This window comes from Zonotrichia albicollis, chromosome 2, assembly GCF_047830755.1.
Source record: "Zonotrichia albicollis isolate bZonAlb1 chromosome 2, bZonAlb1.hap1, whole genome shotgun sequence".
NCBI lineage: Eukaryota > Metazoa > Chordata > Aves > Passeriformes > Passerellidae > Zonotrichia > Zonotrichia albicollis.
Window position 1 is genome coordinate 40,630,290 of NC_133820.1, and position 17,222 is coordinate 40,647,511.

At 49.3% G+C, this 17,222-nt stretch overlaps 1 protein-coding gene across 1 annotated transcript; it reads right to left on the minus strand.

Moving 5' to 3' along the window:
- Window positions 1–10,514: 10,514 nt before the first annotated feature.
- Window positions 10,515–17,209, minus strand: MLF2 (myeloid leukemia factor 2). The gene is made up of 9 exons (XM_005486051.4): window positions 17,052–17,209; window positions 16,807–16,880; window positions 14,950–15,076; window positions 14,451–14,486; window positions 12,960–13,013; window positions 12,447–12,572; window positions 11,952–12,111; window positions 11,626–11,865; window positions 10,515–11,103 (listed from the first exon to the last, which is right to left on the minus strand). The coding sequence occupies exons 2-8, from the start codon at window positions 16,854–16,856 to the stop codon at window positions 11,687–11,689; spliced, it is 732 nt and encodes a 243-aa protein (XP_005486108.1). The 5' UTR covers window positions 16,857–16,880; window positions 17,052–17,209; the 3' UTR covers window positions 10,515–11,103; window positions 11,626–11,686.
- Window positions 17,210–17,222: the final 13 nt, after the last annotated feature.

The following is a 17,222-nucleotide window of genomic DNA, read 5'->3' on the forward strand; positions in this document are numbered from 1 at the left end:
TGTCAGAGGAGGGTGCAGAGACTGAAGAAAAAGTCCTTATTTGTGTCAATACTGTGTGTCTTGTGATCCTGGACAGAATGGAAAGTGATGTGGGGACTTGCCTGACAGGTGGAGGTAACAGAGTCAATGCCCACATGTGTGAGTTCTCACAGGATGGATGCTGCACAAGCTGTTCTCGGGTGGTGGTGATGTCTGGTTGGAAAAAAAAAATCCAAATCAGTGAAAGTGACTCCTGTGAGATGCCCAGGAAAAAAACTAACTCAGATTCTTCAAAGGATGCCTCCTCGGGGCTGGCTTGGAGCCGAGTCAGACGGGTGTCAGTGTCACACTGCTTCTCCATGACATGTAGCTGATGTAAATGTAAATTGACACCGTGACTCCCACCCCCGCTTGGTTCTGCGCCTTGTGCCAAGACTAAAATTTGATTCCCTGAACCTGTGTTCCTGTGTGTGAGCAAACCACAGAAAAAATAATCCAGTGAAGGGAAACTGGGGGCTTTGTCTCTATGGGGCCATGCTGGGTTCACTGGCTGGGGTGGGTTTTCTCCTGGGTGAGCTCCCTGTGCAGACAGGTGAGAGCTGGAGCCAAGGTGTGAGCAAGTCTTGTGAAGGGGGAGGGGGGCGAGTCTGTGCCTGTTTTGGTGGTAACAGGGTGCCATCCCAGATCTCAAACCCCACAAAAGGCAGGTTCAATGCAATATCCCTGCTTTGCTAATTCCAGGCTGCTGTAACACAGCCCTGACTGTCAGTGGGAAAGCCCTGTCACCCGAAGCCATGCGCAGCAGCTTTGTTTGCTCCTCTGTGTGTGGTCACAGGGCTGGGCGTAGCAGCTGGCTCTGCTGGGGACAGGGATGTGCCAGCTCTCCTGGGGTGATGGCTCTCACTGGCTGGCGTCTCCCAGGAGCTCGGGCAGCCCCACACCTTCCCCCATCGAGCACCTTGGCTGTAGTTGCCTGGCCCAGAAGTGCCAAGTGGGAGAGTTTTGGTACGAAGTTGGCCAAATGGGAGACACAAATCTGGCTGCTGGAGCACATGAAGGGATAGCTGGGCCTGGGTCATGTATGCCCACCTAGAAAGGCCTAACTAATTTGGGAGTCTCCCTGATGAATCCTCTTCTCCAGAAATTGTTGGGAGGCATTGTGACAAAGCTTCCAGCTTTTGTTTAAATCACCTGAGCCTTCTTCCCTCTGCGTCACATCACCTTCATCTGTCTCTGTCAGGGAGCAGAGGCACTGTGCTCGCTGTGTTTGTGATTGTCTGCAGGAACAATAATGCCCATATGTATCAGATCTTCAGCTCCCTGGGAAGGGCTAGTCTGGAGCTGAGGTGCCGACAGGGGAGGAGATACCTGTCAAGCACCTGCCACATGTCTGGCACCTCGCACCCTTTGAAAGATATGCTGCTTGCAAAGCCATTGGGGTGTGATGAGAATGGGCTTGGATGGAGCTGAGCAGTCGGACACAGCACGTGTCCTAACAGGCACTGGCTGACATCCAGCGGGAGCTGGGCTGGAGCAGTGTCACCTCCAGGGAGAGCTGAAGTTACCAGTACTGGAGGAGGATCTTTGTGTCCCACCAGAACCTGCTGCTCAGGAGGAGCAGCTGTAACAGCTCCTTGCCCTGAGTGCCTCATCTCCTCTCTGGTCTGCTGGGCTTTGCTATCTTTAACCAAACGGTGGCTATTAGACCCAAAGGCTCTGTTTCAATGCCCTGAATCCAGTTTAAATCCAGGCTGCAGATCCCAGGAGGAGTTGGAAGACAGCACTGAGAGCTCCAGGCCGGCTGTGTGTGACAGCGCTCGTGTGATGCCCTGTGCAGCAAGGGCCAGGCAGGGCAGTGCCCCAGCTCTGTGCCACGCGCTGCTATCAGCCTTGGGAGCACCAATTCCCACGTGGGTGACAGCAGCCAGCGTGTGGACCAGCGTGGGACTGGTGGGGCTCACCACTCCAGCCCCGGGCTGTACTGAAGCCCCAGACCTGGATCGTCACAGCTCAGTCCCAGCTGGCACAAACCTGGCTCTGTCCGTGTGCCATAACTTTGTTATTTGACAGCCATGGCCTCCCCACCATGTCCCAGGGTCAGCTCATCCTCTGGGAGCAGCATTTGCCATAGATTGGCGTTGCTCCCCCTTCCCGTTTGCCTGTATCCCCCTCTCAAGGCTGGCTGTGTTAAGGATTTTAGGAGAGTTTGGGATTAAACACAGCTCTGAAAGTCTTCCATTTTGTTTACTTTTCAAAGGGAGCACCTTTTAAGACCTCCATTAAGAAAAGGAAAGCTGGAGGTAGCACATAAAATTACTTCAGACCTTTGGTAGGACTGAAAAATAAATGAGAGGGTTGCAGTGCAGAATGAAAGTATTGCTGCAAATTGCCTTGCTGGATGGCAAACAGAGGGCAGGAGCATAGGTTTGCCTTTGCCCTTCACCTGAAAACCACGGGTTTTATTTTTCTGCTCGCTTCAGCCATGACTCTGAATTTCAGTTGGAGAAGATGTGAAGATTAATTAATTAGTTAACATTTATAAATCACTTTGAAGATGGCAAGAGTGAGGTAAGTACTGAGCATTATAAGTTTTCATTTTAAAATGTCTTTATGTTTTAACCCATTTTTTTCCAAAGAAAAGGCCTGAGTAGAGAAGAACAGAAATACCTGGACACATTAAGCCCTGCAAAGGAATCAGGTTTAGGGGGCTGTAGAAGAGGGTGCAGAGAAATGTCTGTCCCAAAATGAGGAGCAGGAGATCTGCCACCCCCAGCACAGAAAGTCTAACAGCTCTTGCACAGTGATTCATCGCAAACCCTCTTTGGGTACCTGAATGGGGCTTTCACATGGGTTCAGGAAAGGGAGGAGGCAGGAGAGGACCTGAACTGCTCTATCACTGATGTCCAACTTTTGCCAGCCACCTCCAGCTGCCCCGTGGCAAGAGGTAACATGGGATTGGGGTTAATGTTGGTAATTATTGCACTCTTGGGACACAATTTCCTCTGGGGAGTTTGCTGCTCCCCTTCTTGAAGGTGGTGAAGGTGCTGGGCAGCTGCTGCCAGCAGCTTGGCTCCTGCAGCAGTGTCCATCCATACCTGGAGGGTGGAGAGAAGTGTCACAGCTGGGCAGACACCCTGCAGGGCTTCTCTAAGGTACTCCCCGTCCTGCACTGCTCTGTGCTGAGGTACCTCTGGTGTCACAGATGGTCCTTGTGTGCTCAGAAGGAGTCAACATTTTCTTTACTGGGGTTGCTGAGGCTGCCCTTGCCTCTGTTCTCCAGAGGAGACCTTTGGCAGGTCTTCTTTGTTCCCTGAAGAATGATGGGCTGGTGTGGACCCAAGTGCTGTTACACCTTACCAAGCCTCCTTTGCTTGGAGGGAGCCACATCTCTGGATGGACAGCAGGTTTTCCCCCCCAGGCCTGTCTGGGGCAGCAGGGAGGATGGCAGCCCTGCCCAGCAGCAGAACTTGTGCCCACCACCTGCGTCCTGGTGAGCTCCTGGTGCCAGCTGGGGAGTGCTGCAGAGGCCGTGGCCGTGCCAGCCAGATTGCACCTGCTGGTCTGCAGGGTGATCACACATCTGTGTGGTCCCCAGAGCTCCCTGCAGGGATGCCTTGCCTCTCCTGCACCAGGGTGCTCCCCTGAAGGCCCTTTGTGCCAGGTGGGTGCCGCAGTCTGGGCTGTGGGGAGAGCTGGCACAGATGGTGTGTGTCCCCCTCTGCTGCCCGTGGGGCTGTACCGTTGTACAAAGACCCCCCTAACAGCAGCCACTGAGGGCTGTGCCTGCTGCTTGCCACAGCTGAGCCATCCTTCCTGGGATGGGGCCCTGCCTCTGCAGGATTCTGATGCAGAGCAAGGTAGAGTAGTCAGAAGAATCTCACAGCTCATGTCAGCTGCTGCAAATGTGTCTTTCAGATCTCTGACATCCTTCTTGTCTTCTTTGTATGCCCTGGAATAGCTGCTCATTTTCCTTCTGTGACCTCTTTCCCTTTCTGCCATTCTCTCCATGGGAGTCTGTCTGTGTTCCCACCTACAGGGCTCTTCTTTCCTCATCCCTTTTCCTAGTACTAGTCACTGCTTAGCTGAAATACTCATATAATAAAAACCACCTGTTTTCTCTGCTGGTTCCACAGGCACCCCATCTTTTGGGTGCTTTTCTCTCATCTTCTGCACTTTTCCAGGAGCACCCCTCTTGATCCAGTGTGGAACTAGGCTGGACTATTGTCTGCCTCCTCTGCTGGTGGCAAGCTCTTCTCCTGCCAAGGAAAGGAGTTCATTTGCAAAAATTCTTTGTGCACTGTGCAATTATATTCCTGTTGTGATGAATTCAATAGGCAGCAAAATGTCAGCTGGATTCGAGAGCTGTGACCCTTTTACAGTAGCAAGAATGTTCAGAATTCCTGTAGCACTTGTGCACATGTTAAAAACTGCCCTGCACCCTCCTGTTCTGAGGACAAGTAAAGCCCCACCCCCTTCAGATCAGGAGAAAATGTTTCTGGGGAGGCTTTGGCTGTATCTGCCTCTGAAGCATTTAGCACTGGTTTCAGGATGTGGGAATGATGATCTCTTTGGTGGGAGCAAAAGCAAGGAGGCTCCTGGTGACCGAGTGTGATCTCTCACCACTGTGGTCTCACAATCCCTTGCGAAAGCTTCTCAGGTGCCAATCCCAAGCTGGTAAATTCTACAGTCCCCACTGGTGCCCTTGGCAGGCTGCCCCAGAACCCAACTGCTCTAGTGGTTTAAAGTTTTTTTAATTTCCAGCTTAAGTGAATTCACAGCTAGTTGATATTCTCTTGTGCCTGTGCCAGCCTGGCTCTAGCTGAAGCTGTTTTTCCTCCCTGGTGTTTATTTCCCTTGAGGACAGACTTCACTTTGCTTAACTAACCAAATCAGCCCCCTCGTGCACTGTGAGCTCTCCTTACTCTCTTACTTGCTCTTCAAATAGAGTGCAAAAGTGCTCTCTTACCTGCACTTCAATTTAGGCTTTCTTGGCTAGAAATGAGCACAGTTCTCTTCCACAGGTGGAGTCTGACCAGCATCTCTCACAGGCACAGTAACACACACCTATAGCTACCAGAAATGCCTCCTGTATTGCATGTCTTCTCCTCTGGTCATCCAGAGTTTTTCTTCTTTTCTGATGGTTATAATCAAAGAAGTTCCACTTTATAGCCAAAATTTTGATTTTAGGCCCTATGCCACTTTTCCTCACTCTGTGCTACAAACTTTAGCCCTTTTGCTGTTACTGACACCTTCAAGGCCACCTATGTCCTCCTGTGTGATACCCTTATCCAATTTGGCCATGTTGCTGGGTTTTATTTATTTTCTCAAGCATTTATTCTTTTGCAATCTTTGTTCTCCTTTTCTGCCATTAGTAAGGGATGGAAATGGTGAGGCTAGTGTCTCGTCTCCCAGCTTACCTCTGGACATTATATCACCAGCAGCTGGAGACAGGTAGTGTCTGTTCTATTTCCCTTCCTTTTATTACCTTTTGCCCCCCATGCTAAGTTTGTATTAAGTGCCCTCAGGATTTAAAAAGCCATCCAGATGTGAGGAGATGGTGGAAGTAATAACCAAAGTGAAGTTTCCCCATGGAAACAGTTTTTGAAGTGTTGTCTTTAAAAAGGAAAATTCCCAGGAGGGAAAAAAATCCTAGTTACATTTAAGACAGGGCTGAAATATAAAATCAAGTCCATTTTTTAGAGTGTTATGGAAAGTAAAAAAATACTGCAAATCAAACAAATCACTTTTAAGTTATACACTGGACTGAGGTCTATTTTAAATCCTTTTGTTCTCCAGCACTGGAGCCTGTAGGATTTTATATTCCAGCCCCATGGCAGCGCCTGTTTGTTTCCTGAGCAAACCACTGTGCCCAGAGAGAGCTCAGCTCCCTGCAGCTCTTTGTGGTCCCACCTGCTTCGAAGGCCTTGTCAAGTCAAAAGGTCTCTTTTTGCCCTTCCCACCTTTCCCTTCAGTCTAGCCCTGTGCCAGTCTGTTTCCCTCTCCTACTCACAGGTTTTTGAAGCCCTGGGACTGGTACAATTCCATTGCTTGGCTTCTCAAGTGGCCAAGAACTCCCTCACCCCATTCCTGTGCCCACTCCCCATATTCTTTTTGGGGTTTGGAGTGGGGGGAGCTGGGAAACAGAGGTGTGCTCTACTGCTCTGACAAGGTCTGCATTCACTCCCTGTTCCATGGTGAGGTCGCTGCAGGTTTTCTGCTGGGCTGAAGAGCCCTCTGCTGTCAGAAGCCTCATTCCCGTTTAGGAAACGCCAGCCCGTGCTCCAGTGAGTGAACTCAGACACAGGAGTTCAGCTCACCTTAACCTGCAGTGCTGGGCAGTGTTTCCAGGCTTCAAGGCATCCTTGTTTCACCCTTCTTGAGTCTTCTTTGGTTTCCTTTTTAGCGTCCAATACCCAGATTTCCCACAACTGGTTCACTACTCTGATATACCAAATTGATCAGAGGGATGGAGCACCTCTTCTATAAAGAAAGGCTGAGAAAATCAAAGAGAATTTGGATTGTACAGTCTGGAGAAGAGAAGGTTTTGGGGTGACCTAATTGCAGCCTTTCAGTACCTGAAGGGAGGTACAAGAAAGATGAAGAAAGACTATTTTCAAGAGCATGTAGTGACAGGAGAAGGGGGATGGCTTCAAACTGAAAGAGAGAATGTTTGTGCTGGATATGGGGATGAAATCCTTTACTGTGATGATGGTGAGGCACTGGCACAGGCTGCCCAGAGAAGCTGTGGGTGCCCCATCCCTGGCAGTGTCCAAGGCCAGGTTGGATAGAGCTTTGAGCCAGAGGAAGGTGTCCATGCCCATGGCTGGGGGGCTGGAACTGGATGATCTTTAAGGTCCCCTCCAACCCAAACCATTCTGTGATTCTTCAAAGGGGAGCATTTTTACCTATGTTCTTGGTAAAGCATCCCAGTGTAACCCATCTGCAAAGAGGAAGAATTATGCAAGTACCATTCATTTCCTTGGTTGTCTTCCAATCCCAATTCCTTTTGGAGTTCTCCATCTTGAAAGAGTACAGACAATGTTTATGTCCCTGGGTGAATGTCTTTTCTGCATTCAGTGCAGCCAAAAATACCTACTGTTTATAAATAAACACACCAATAGTTACTGACTGTTCAGTACATCTCATCTTTTTCCAACATTTATTACATTCATTGTTCTTTGGATCCTCTGAAAGCTTCATCAGCACTGGTTTAATACCTTCTTTCAGATCATTAATCAAGTTACTAATGAGCATTAGTTTCACAACAACATCCTACTGGAAATAATTTCATATTCTACACTCTCTTTTCCCCCTCATTACTTGAAATCTATCAGTGAAGTAAAATTTATAATATTGGCCTTTTTGTTGTTTTAATAATTACTAACTTGTTTTACTTCAGAACACAGTCTTGTGTGGCCAGATAAAATGCCTTGTGCTGTTGCAACCTCTGACTCCGAGTTGCTGTAGTGCCTTTGTTAACCCAACCCATAATTTAATCAGAAATTATCACAGTTGTTGGACAGGAACAATACTGAGAAGTGAGATCATATATTATAAGCACTGAGACATAAATGCTTATTTTTAAATTTAATGCACTTTGCATCTCTTATCTTGATTTAATGTCAGTTTGCCTGGTTTTCAGGTGTGGATGTCATCTAATTTTTCATTTACAAGTATTGACAGCAGGTTAACTTTCCCAGACTTCTTTCTCCTCAGTATTCTACAATTCCCCAGTATTTTACAATACCTCAAAAAGTACAGTGAGAGATGCACAGACCTTCAGGGCTACCCACAAAAACATGTAAGGACAAAGTTCCTTCTAGCCCTAATGGGCTTTATTTTCAAGATATATTTTCAGTTATGGAAAACTGAATATACAACCAACAAAACCACCTAAGTTTCTAGTTTATTGTGTGTAGCTAGTCTAGTTTATTGTGTGTAGCTAGTGCATTCTCATCCAAGGTTATACTATCCATCTTCCCATTAGTGTTTCCAGCCTATCTTCACCTCATTCTATCCCCCTCCCCTTCCCTCTGTCTCACTTCAGATGTGCTATTTGCTCCTTAGGAAGATGCAGTAGTATCACTGAACTGCCCTGTTTTGGTGCTTCAATTCATCCAATTTGAAGGTGACAGCTATGGGAGAAGGAGCAAGAAGGGATTTTGTCTCCCTTGGATGGATAAGGGTGACTTGGAATCATGTCATGCCCATCTGAAAGAAATACTGTTTGATTTTCATGTCGAGAACATCCAGCCTTCTCTTTCTCCATCTTGCTGGCACAGCTGTCAGAGACACTTCAGAAATGGAAGAGTCTCATCCCAGCCTTTCCTGTGCAGGAAAGGTAGATGGTTTTTAAGGGCAAAACATTTCACTTGAAACTGTAACTCACTGGAAAAAATGAACCCAGGTAAGCGTGTTCCCTCCTTTGGAGAAACCCTCCTGCTTTCTGAAGCCAGAAGTGCTCATGTCAGCCTGGGACAGGGAAAGGGCTCACCCTCTCAATACACTTCCCCTACTCCTGGTTTGGCATCTCTGAAAGTCTCCCCTGGGCTCCTGCCTTAACACAAAGTTCTCCTCTCACTGAAGCCTTTCCCATATTCCCAGAGCACCGGTGCCCTGCTGGCCCTGGAGGAGGCTGAGACCTTGGCAGTGAGTGTGCAGCACTCAGCAAGGCTCAGCAGCCAGGTAATCATCCTCCCACTGCCCAGTGGAAGAGCACGCAAGGGTCCTACCTAAATCTGTAATCAGGACAGCACCCAACAGCGAGCAAAGGCTGAATCCAGATAAAGGGATTTGGGATTAGATCAAGATTAGGAAATCCATGCCCAAAGAGGAATGGATCCTCATGATCAAAGGTCAATGTTAATCCCCACCACGGCCACCTTCCTGTTGTTGTAGACAGGTAGAAGAATTATAAAAGAAAGGCCTCATAAAATCAGCCCTGCTCTGTTAAATTAATAGCTAGCCTGTCATTTCTTCTAAGGGCAGCTAAGTAATTTGCAAGTTCCCGTGTGAAAACAATCTTGGTATGAGAGCTCGTTAACACAACAACTTATTCTTGAGTGAAAAACAACTAGCACCTGCATAAACAATAAGATCTGTCTCAAGAGAATCAGGAGAAAAAATATGTAAACTAACTATAAAGTTTGATAGACATGCAAAATACCATGTACTGACCAATGAACTAAGTGTGAATGTATTCTCCACCACTAAGATCTGACACACTGCCTCCTGATAATCCTATACATTGACCTATACAATAAATCCATATAAAATATGATCTATACAATAAAGATTTGGCTCTTCTGCATAAAGAAACTGAGTCCTCTCTGCTTATTAATGCAACATCTGTTTTCCATCTCAGACATCACCTCAAAACCTGGCCAGGACCTGGCAGCTGGTTACTGCCACCATCTCCATGCTGTGAGCACCTTTCTGAGCTCAGCTGGTTCTTCAGTGGATCAAAGCACCAGGTGCCACATCTTGCACTGGCTCAAGAGTGCCAGAGATGAGGGCTGCTGTTGTTGCAGTCCCTTCTTTCACAGTCTGGCAACCCCAGGATTTCTTCCACGAAACCTCTCCCAAGCCCTGTTTTTTTCTGTGGAGCTCCTCCTTCAGCCTTGCTCTCTTCAGGGCTTGCCTATGACACCTCCAGAAAGTCACTCCACTGCCAGGGACAGCAGGCTGCTGTCTTTGAAGTCCCTTCCAAACCAAACTATTCTATGACTCCTACTGGGGTTTCCCATGGGACAAACCGGCATGGGGAAGTGGGCTCCAGCCACAGCTCTGTTCTGCACTTCCTTGAAGGGTGGAACTCTGCAAACTCTGCCCTGAGCTTCCATAGGGTGCTTCATCCTTTTCTCAGGGCAGGACAGTCAGTCCCCAGCAAGGTGTGTCTCTGTTAGTGCCCACATGTACAACAGAGGGATACACCGCAAGATCCCAGCACACCACTTCCAAGTGTAAGCCATGAATTGATTTCCTGCCTTCTGTTTCAAATAAACTCATGAAAAGGTTTGTGCAAGAGTGTGTGCCAGAGCACAAAACTGGCCAAGAACCCAGGAGATCTTCCCTGGTCCTATATTCCTCATGCCTCTCAATTTTCACCTAATACTGAGGAAGTCATGGAAAGGTCATTCATACTGTCAGCCACGGCTGCAGTGATATAGTGAGAAAATAATGGAAATATTCCCTGTCTGTGCAGGAACCCCAGAGGCCCAATTCAGGGCTGCACAGCTGACCAGGCAGCAAGAAAGACCAACCAATTTCCCTTGAGTGCACACAAAACTACAGCAATTAGAGGGCATTTTTTGCAAATGGTGAGTTCTTGGGTCTTCTTTCACAATTTCCATGTTGAGCATCATCTCACTCTGTGACTACATGGGAAGGCTGTTAGGCTGTTTTCTATAAGAAAACAAAGCCTGAGAATTTCACACCAAGTTTCTCCTCAGCAATTTTCCAAGGATGTGCAAGAGGCTGGTTAATTCCACAGCAGGCACAATTAGGTCAGCTGAAGGTAGAGACCGATCCACCAATTCTTTACAGTTTGTTTCTTTATTCAGTAAACATCTAGTTACAAGTTTCACAAATTAAAAAAGTGGGGGAGCTGACTGAAGAGGGGTCAGGGGGCCCACAGGCTGATCCAGCTTTTGTTCTGCTCCTCCCTTCTCCAACGCACACATCCTTCTGCTCCTCCAGAGATGCACCAAGGAGCAGCAGGGGAATGGAAGCCTCTGTCCCGGTGAGGGGACTGACAGGGGGTTCTAGCAGAATTCCCTCATATTCCTTTCACAGGGGACTAAACACAAACTTCAGAACCAGCCCAACCCAGCACAGAAAGAGTGGAAAGGATGGAAGAGGCAAGGTGGCAGCTCCTCATGCCCACCACTACTGGCAGAAAGAACAGAGCCAAGGGACAGCAGAGAGGGAATGGGCAATTAATGTGGTCCTTGCACATCAGTGAGATTCCCCATGCCCCACTGCAGCACCCAAATGGGGTGAAATAGAGCAATGCAGAAGATTAGTTGCTTTGTTTCAATTCTTAAGTGGGAGGGAGGTTAATACTAAATTTGAGGAGGGTCCAAGTGGTGCTTTGAAGGGGCTTCAGAGTTTCACTGTCTGTACCTGGGAGGAAAGGAAACAGAAGACATAAACAGAATAAGTGGTGCCTAGAAGGCAGAAGACAGATAAAGACATGTTTAAACCTGATGTCTAGACATCAAAAAAGGGGAAAATGTCTCTTTTCAAGCACTAGATCACATCTTAGCAAGCCCTATTCAAAGCATAGGAGAGCAGACACCTGCACTTACTTATATTTCAAACTGGATGGGCAGCAAATGATCTCTAAGTTCTACACAATGACAATATGAACACTCCACAGATTGCAATCCTACATCACATCACACTATTCCAGCCATCAGTTAAGGCTGACACCACAGGTCTTTTGTTCATGACAAATCTAACTTAAACAGCTTCCATCTTCTCCAAATGCACGCCCTCCCCTGCTCTCTCAAAGCAGGAAAATCCCTTTGCAACTGAAACTTCAAAATAATGTAAGATTAGGGCAAACAAAAAAAAAAACCAAAACCCTATGGCTGTTAAGAGGCAACCACACAGCAGAAGAAGAGGGAACTTGTTGAGACTTACAGGAGCGCGTAGGCAGGTTTGGGGGTGGCCACGCTGCACCCCCCACAAGGTCTGCTCCAGTTCACCAGTCGTACCGGCGGGACTGTCTGGAGGGAGAATCCTCGGGGCCCTGGATGGCCAGACGAGCCCCCTCAGCTCGCCGGCCGCCGCTGCCGTCGTGGCGCCGGTAATCCAGGCCCCGCTGCGGCCGGAACCGCGACGTCTCTCGCCGCCACTCATCGTCGAACGCGGCCGCGTCACCTGCCAGGGACACACCCGGCTCAGGGGGGAGCAGCACCTGGCTGGGCTGGCAGGAGGAGGAGGAGGAGGACACGGGCACTACTCACTTTCGTCCATGTTGATGTAGTCCTGCCGCTCCTCCTGGTCGCCCGTGCGGTGGTTCCGCGAGCGCTGCATGATGTGGGCCCTCTCCCTGATGTGGTGGCCGATGGACATCTGCTCCAAGCCACTGTCCGAGTCCCTTACGGTTCGTCTCGTCTCACGGATCTGGGGGCAGGTTCCCATGTAGAGTCAGTATTTCCATTCCTTCTCCCAGCCCCCTAAGGCACCCTGATTCCTGCCACCAGCGTTTCAGGCAATCTGCACTGCCACCCCTCCCAGGATGTCAGACACAACCTTACAAAGAGGGAAGAATGGATTCCCCACTGCCAGCTCTTCCCATTTCCTCCCAGGGGCCCTTGGCACGGTTCAGTGAGTCACAAGAGCACAATGTGCTCCTCGAACTGCAGCTGACTGAGGAGCCTAAGTGCTGTAGGTGGCCACCCACAAAGCCACCAAATGAAGCCTCCCTCTCACAGCAAGGCCAGCAGCCTCCTCCTTACCCCGCCAGGTGCTGAACGCATCTCTGAGGTCTCCTGATAGACCTTGGGCCCATCACCCAGGTTGGAATAGGAGATGACAGTTGAGGAGGTAAATGTCTGGCAGTTAGCACCATTTGTCATATGCTCCTACAAGAAGGAATGGGGAATGGTGGAAAGAAGGGATGGGAGGGAAGAAGAGATGGCATTTAATTCCTTCTCTACAACGAAGTAAGAAGTTACAATAGGATGAACATAATCCCCATGGGTGTCTTTTTCTGGAGAATACACCTTCCTGTTAAATTAATACTTATTTCTTGCTAAACATGTCCACCCACACACTTCCTTCCTCACCCCTCTTCTCTCCCTGCACCCGGGAACAAGCTCTGTCACTGACTCCCAGTGATGAGGCAAAGCTTACAGCCTTGGCAGGTGTGGCTCAGTCTATCCCAAGCATCACAGTAAGATAAGAGAGGGGATGGCAGAAGCATCCTCAGCACTCCCCTCAATACAGAACGGGTCATGGAGGGTTCTTACCATGTTTCCAATCATGTCGTTCATCATCCCAAACATATCTATAAAGCCACCTGCCTGATAAAAAGGAAAAGAGAACACAAGAGTAGTCAGTCTGGGAAGAGACATAAGGAAAGAACAACAAACTGTCTGCAAAAAACCCTGCTGCCTAAGAAGAAGTAGAACCTTGATTTTTTTTTTCATGTTCTTTCAGTAGCACAGAAAACAAAACCAAAACAGAATTTGGGGTTGCTGCTCTCTCCATTCTCTCAGGTTGCACTGCCCAATGTTCTGGCAAAGGCTGTTCTTTTAGTTTGGATCCAACTGCCAATACACTGGGATTTGTGAGCTTGGGTCCCAGCAAAGTTAGGAGAAGAAATCTCAGCATGTGCACTAACAGTGATCATAAGAAAATTTCCACTGATTGTTTTCTTTCTAGCATAACAACAAATTTGCTTACTTTCCCCTACAAACACCTGCCTTTTCCATCCTGCAAACCTGAATGCTGCAGTAACACCCTGGGCCAGCAGGTCTCACAGGTTAATTGTGCAATATGTAAACAAAATTACAATGTCAGCTCAAACTTGCTGATTTCTTTTTTTTTTTTGTTTCCTCGAGTAGCCTCTTGTTCTTGTTTCCAGCAGAGCAGTACTCACACACAATGTTATTATGCTTTGAAGTCGATGTGTTTGTATCTTATTAATCCTCCTCTGAGCTACAAAAATTCCGGGACGCTGGAGTCTCTTTCATTGAGGCAATTGTGCAGAGCAAGACAGCTGAAGCTGCTGGATCTGGAATAACCTATTTCCACTGTGTTATTTCGGTGGAGGACGGAGATCAGCACGCTCCGAGCGCGGTGCTCTCACGTACACACAGCATTCTCCTTCCAGCCCTGTTCACCTGGAGAATTCTGCTGGCTTCTCCAGCCTCCACCACTGGCAAAGGAAGTGCAACAATCCCCTCTGACTACTGATGGCCAAGTCCTTTCCTCACACCCTCACAGCTCCTCCATTGCCTCCACATCTGCAGCTTCTTTTCAGACATATGAGGTTATTAAGGGACTACCTGCTCTTCCCAGATATTAACTGTCCCAATTCCCATGAAATATTGTGCTATAACAGCTTTATGACTTTTCTCTGGTCAAGGTGCAAATACAACCTCCCCATACACACAGAGTTAGACTCTCTCTTCAAAAACAGCTCACAGGCAGGATTAAAACATTAGAGGGGAAACAAGGTAAAGGCCTGAAGTCATAAAACAACTCAATGAGAGATCCAGGAGAAACCAGATGCTTCCAGTTTCAGTTCAATACCTTCTTCCCTACTCCATTTACTATAAATCTAAAGCTCATCCTGGTCTCCTCAGACATTCCCATCCTCCCTACCTGCTAGGATAGCTGGTCATGCTCACAGATGGCTACATTTTAGCACTGGTTGCACACAGTGCTGATGAATCTCAGTATGGAGCCACTACATGGAAAGCCTCTAATCTGACCCAGAAAAACAGAAAACTTACCATGCCGAGCATCCCAAAGGGTGAAACAGCTCCTGCCTGCCAGGAGAACAGAAAAACAGAACAGAGAATGACTTTGCAGCAGCCAAACACTAGATCCCCATCAGAACACAGTAATCCTTCTCAGAAACAGAACTGGGAACACTCAGGCTCTACAAACAGATCAAGAGAGCGCCCCACGGATTCCTGGGGGTTCGAGCCATATCACCCCTACGAACCAGACATGAGGTGATGCTCCTACATTTCTCCCCATTGTATGAATATATATCCTTGATAAACAACACATATTTATTCCCTTCCTCCCATCCAACCTAGACCACAGCTGCATTCAACACCTCAATACAGGTGGAACAAAGAGCAGGACCAGAACACCACTGCCTAGGAGATTCAGGCAGTGATAAAACCTCCTGTGTGGAGGAGAGGGGGTGCCCAGCCCAGGAAGGGCGGCAGACAGAAACAGAGAGGAGTGTGAGGGATCCTGGCTGCCCTCAGCCCGTGTTACCTGCATCCTGCGGCCAGCCTGGCGAGCGCCGGGGGTGCTGCCGTCGGTGATGCCCAGGAGCGGCCCGAAGCCAAAACTCCCGGACAACATGCGGTTCATGTGCTGCCGGTGCATGGCAAAAGGATCCCTGTGGGAGAGGGAGAGAACAAGGGTGAGGACAAAATCCCATCTAATCCGCTCCTCCCAGCTCTGTGGTGTTCTTACACAACCGTGCGTCCCGTCCCGAGCTGAAATTCACAATCCTGAGAGGTCTGTGTTGTGCATGGTGATTACTGGGGCTCCAAGGGATCTCTGGATCCCATCCCATTTCTTGTGAGAGAAGGTTTCATGGCACAGAAGCCCTCTCAGGTACTCATTTCTGTCTGCTCAGAAGCAGGTTGGTGTTGTGCTTCAGTACTGCTCTGGAGCTGAGTGTGGCCAAGGCCACTCCAGAACCTCAGTGCTCTACAACATCTTTTGTAGGGAGGTGCACAAAGACCTTCCTGGCTACACTTAATGGACCAGGGAGCAGGAGATCCCACATATCATCCTGTCACTCCTCCATGTACACAGACACAAACAGTGAAATGCAAGACTCCAGAATGCACTGCATGGCCTGACACCTCTCTGCCCCCCCAGGGTTTGAGACCACATACAGCTTTTCCAGATTTGAAGGAGAAAGGGGACAATAACTGGGATCCCCAACTGGTTTTCCCTACTTTTGCAGCCTCCACTTAGAGGGCTGCACACACTCACACAGGTTGGTGAAGCAAGAGGAGGAAAAGAAGGGGAAGGATAAAGAGTCACAGAATAGGGTGGCCACAATAAGAAACTTCTGGGAAATACCATAGCTTTTTCCTGCACATCCTGTAGCCTGCAATTATCCCTCTTCAGCAATAATAGCACAGGCTATTCCTGAGATGACAGAAGGACCCACTACTTAAAACCAATACTTTTCTGTCTCTACTGGAAATGCTTCCCATAATAAAAGCTAGACTCATACCTGCCATGTAAATGAGAACAAACACGCTGTCATTCGGTGACTAACTGGGACATCAAGGTCTCCTCTCCTGCTAATCTCCTCAAAGCTCATAAAATTCTGGCTTACTATTGATTTCATAAGCAAAAAATTGACTATTCTTCTACATACATAAATTTCACCAAATTTCTAGTAGTGTCTTGTCTAACATAATCAAATTCTTCCTGTACTGCAGTCGATTCCTTATCCGCTTTGGCAAGGGCTGCCAACTTAGTGTTACTGCCAAAATTTATCAATAGCATCCAATTTCTGTACTGAGGACGGAAACAAAAACATTCAGTGAAAGGAATCCCAGGAAGAGTTCTTGGGACCTTTGTTAGATTTCAATACCCGTGTTTCAAAACTACTCGTTGTTTTCTCTTTACTTTGTTCCTCACAACTTGACAACTGTTTCAGCAGCCTTCTCCAGCTCCATTAATGACTTCCTGTGCAGAACAGCAACAAACACTGGACAGAGCAGCAGATTTTATCTATCTCAACTGCAACCCTACTTTGCATAATGAAAAAAAAAATCCTTGCGCAAAGAAAAAGATTAGTTATTATTCCAGCCCTCTCTTCCTCTCAAGACAGCTGCGATGCCTTTTGGCCTACTTTATTACGCTTCCCTCCAAGACCACGCTCCAGCATCGCAGGAACGCAGGGGACGCGACCCCCGTTCCTCGCGGCGCTGTCCCTCCGGAGGATGTGCGTGTTTGTGCCCAGCCGGCCGCGCCGCTCCCCGGGCCCGCCCGGCCTCAGCCCGCCCGGCGGGACGCGGGGGCAGCGCTCGCCTCCCCGGGGCCGCTCCGTGCCGCAGCCCTCCCTCCGGCTCTCCCCGCAGGACGCCCACCCCGACTCACATGGCAAACATGGGGTCCTCCGGCTCGCCATCCCTCATCAGCCGGAACATGCTTCCCTCGCTCGGGGGCGGCCTCTGCGGAGGGGACAGGGCGGTGAGCGCAGCCGGCCTGAGGGCGGGCAGGGGCGGAGCGCCGGAGCCGCCCCCCCCCCCGCCCCGCCCCGCCCCGCCCCGCTGCCAGCCCGGGCAGGTGATGGCAGCGCTGCCCCCCGCCCCCGCTCCCGGCCCGCCCGTGCCCCGCCGTGCCTGCCGGTGTCGGCGGTCCCGGTTCGGCGCAGCCCGAGCCCCCGGGCCGCTCACGCCTCCGCGCCCATCGCGCCCCGCACCGCGCTGCCCCCGCCCCGCCCGGGCCGCGCATGCGCGCCCGCCTCGGGGGAGGGCGCGGGCGAGGCGGGGCCGCCGGCACAGCGCCCCCTG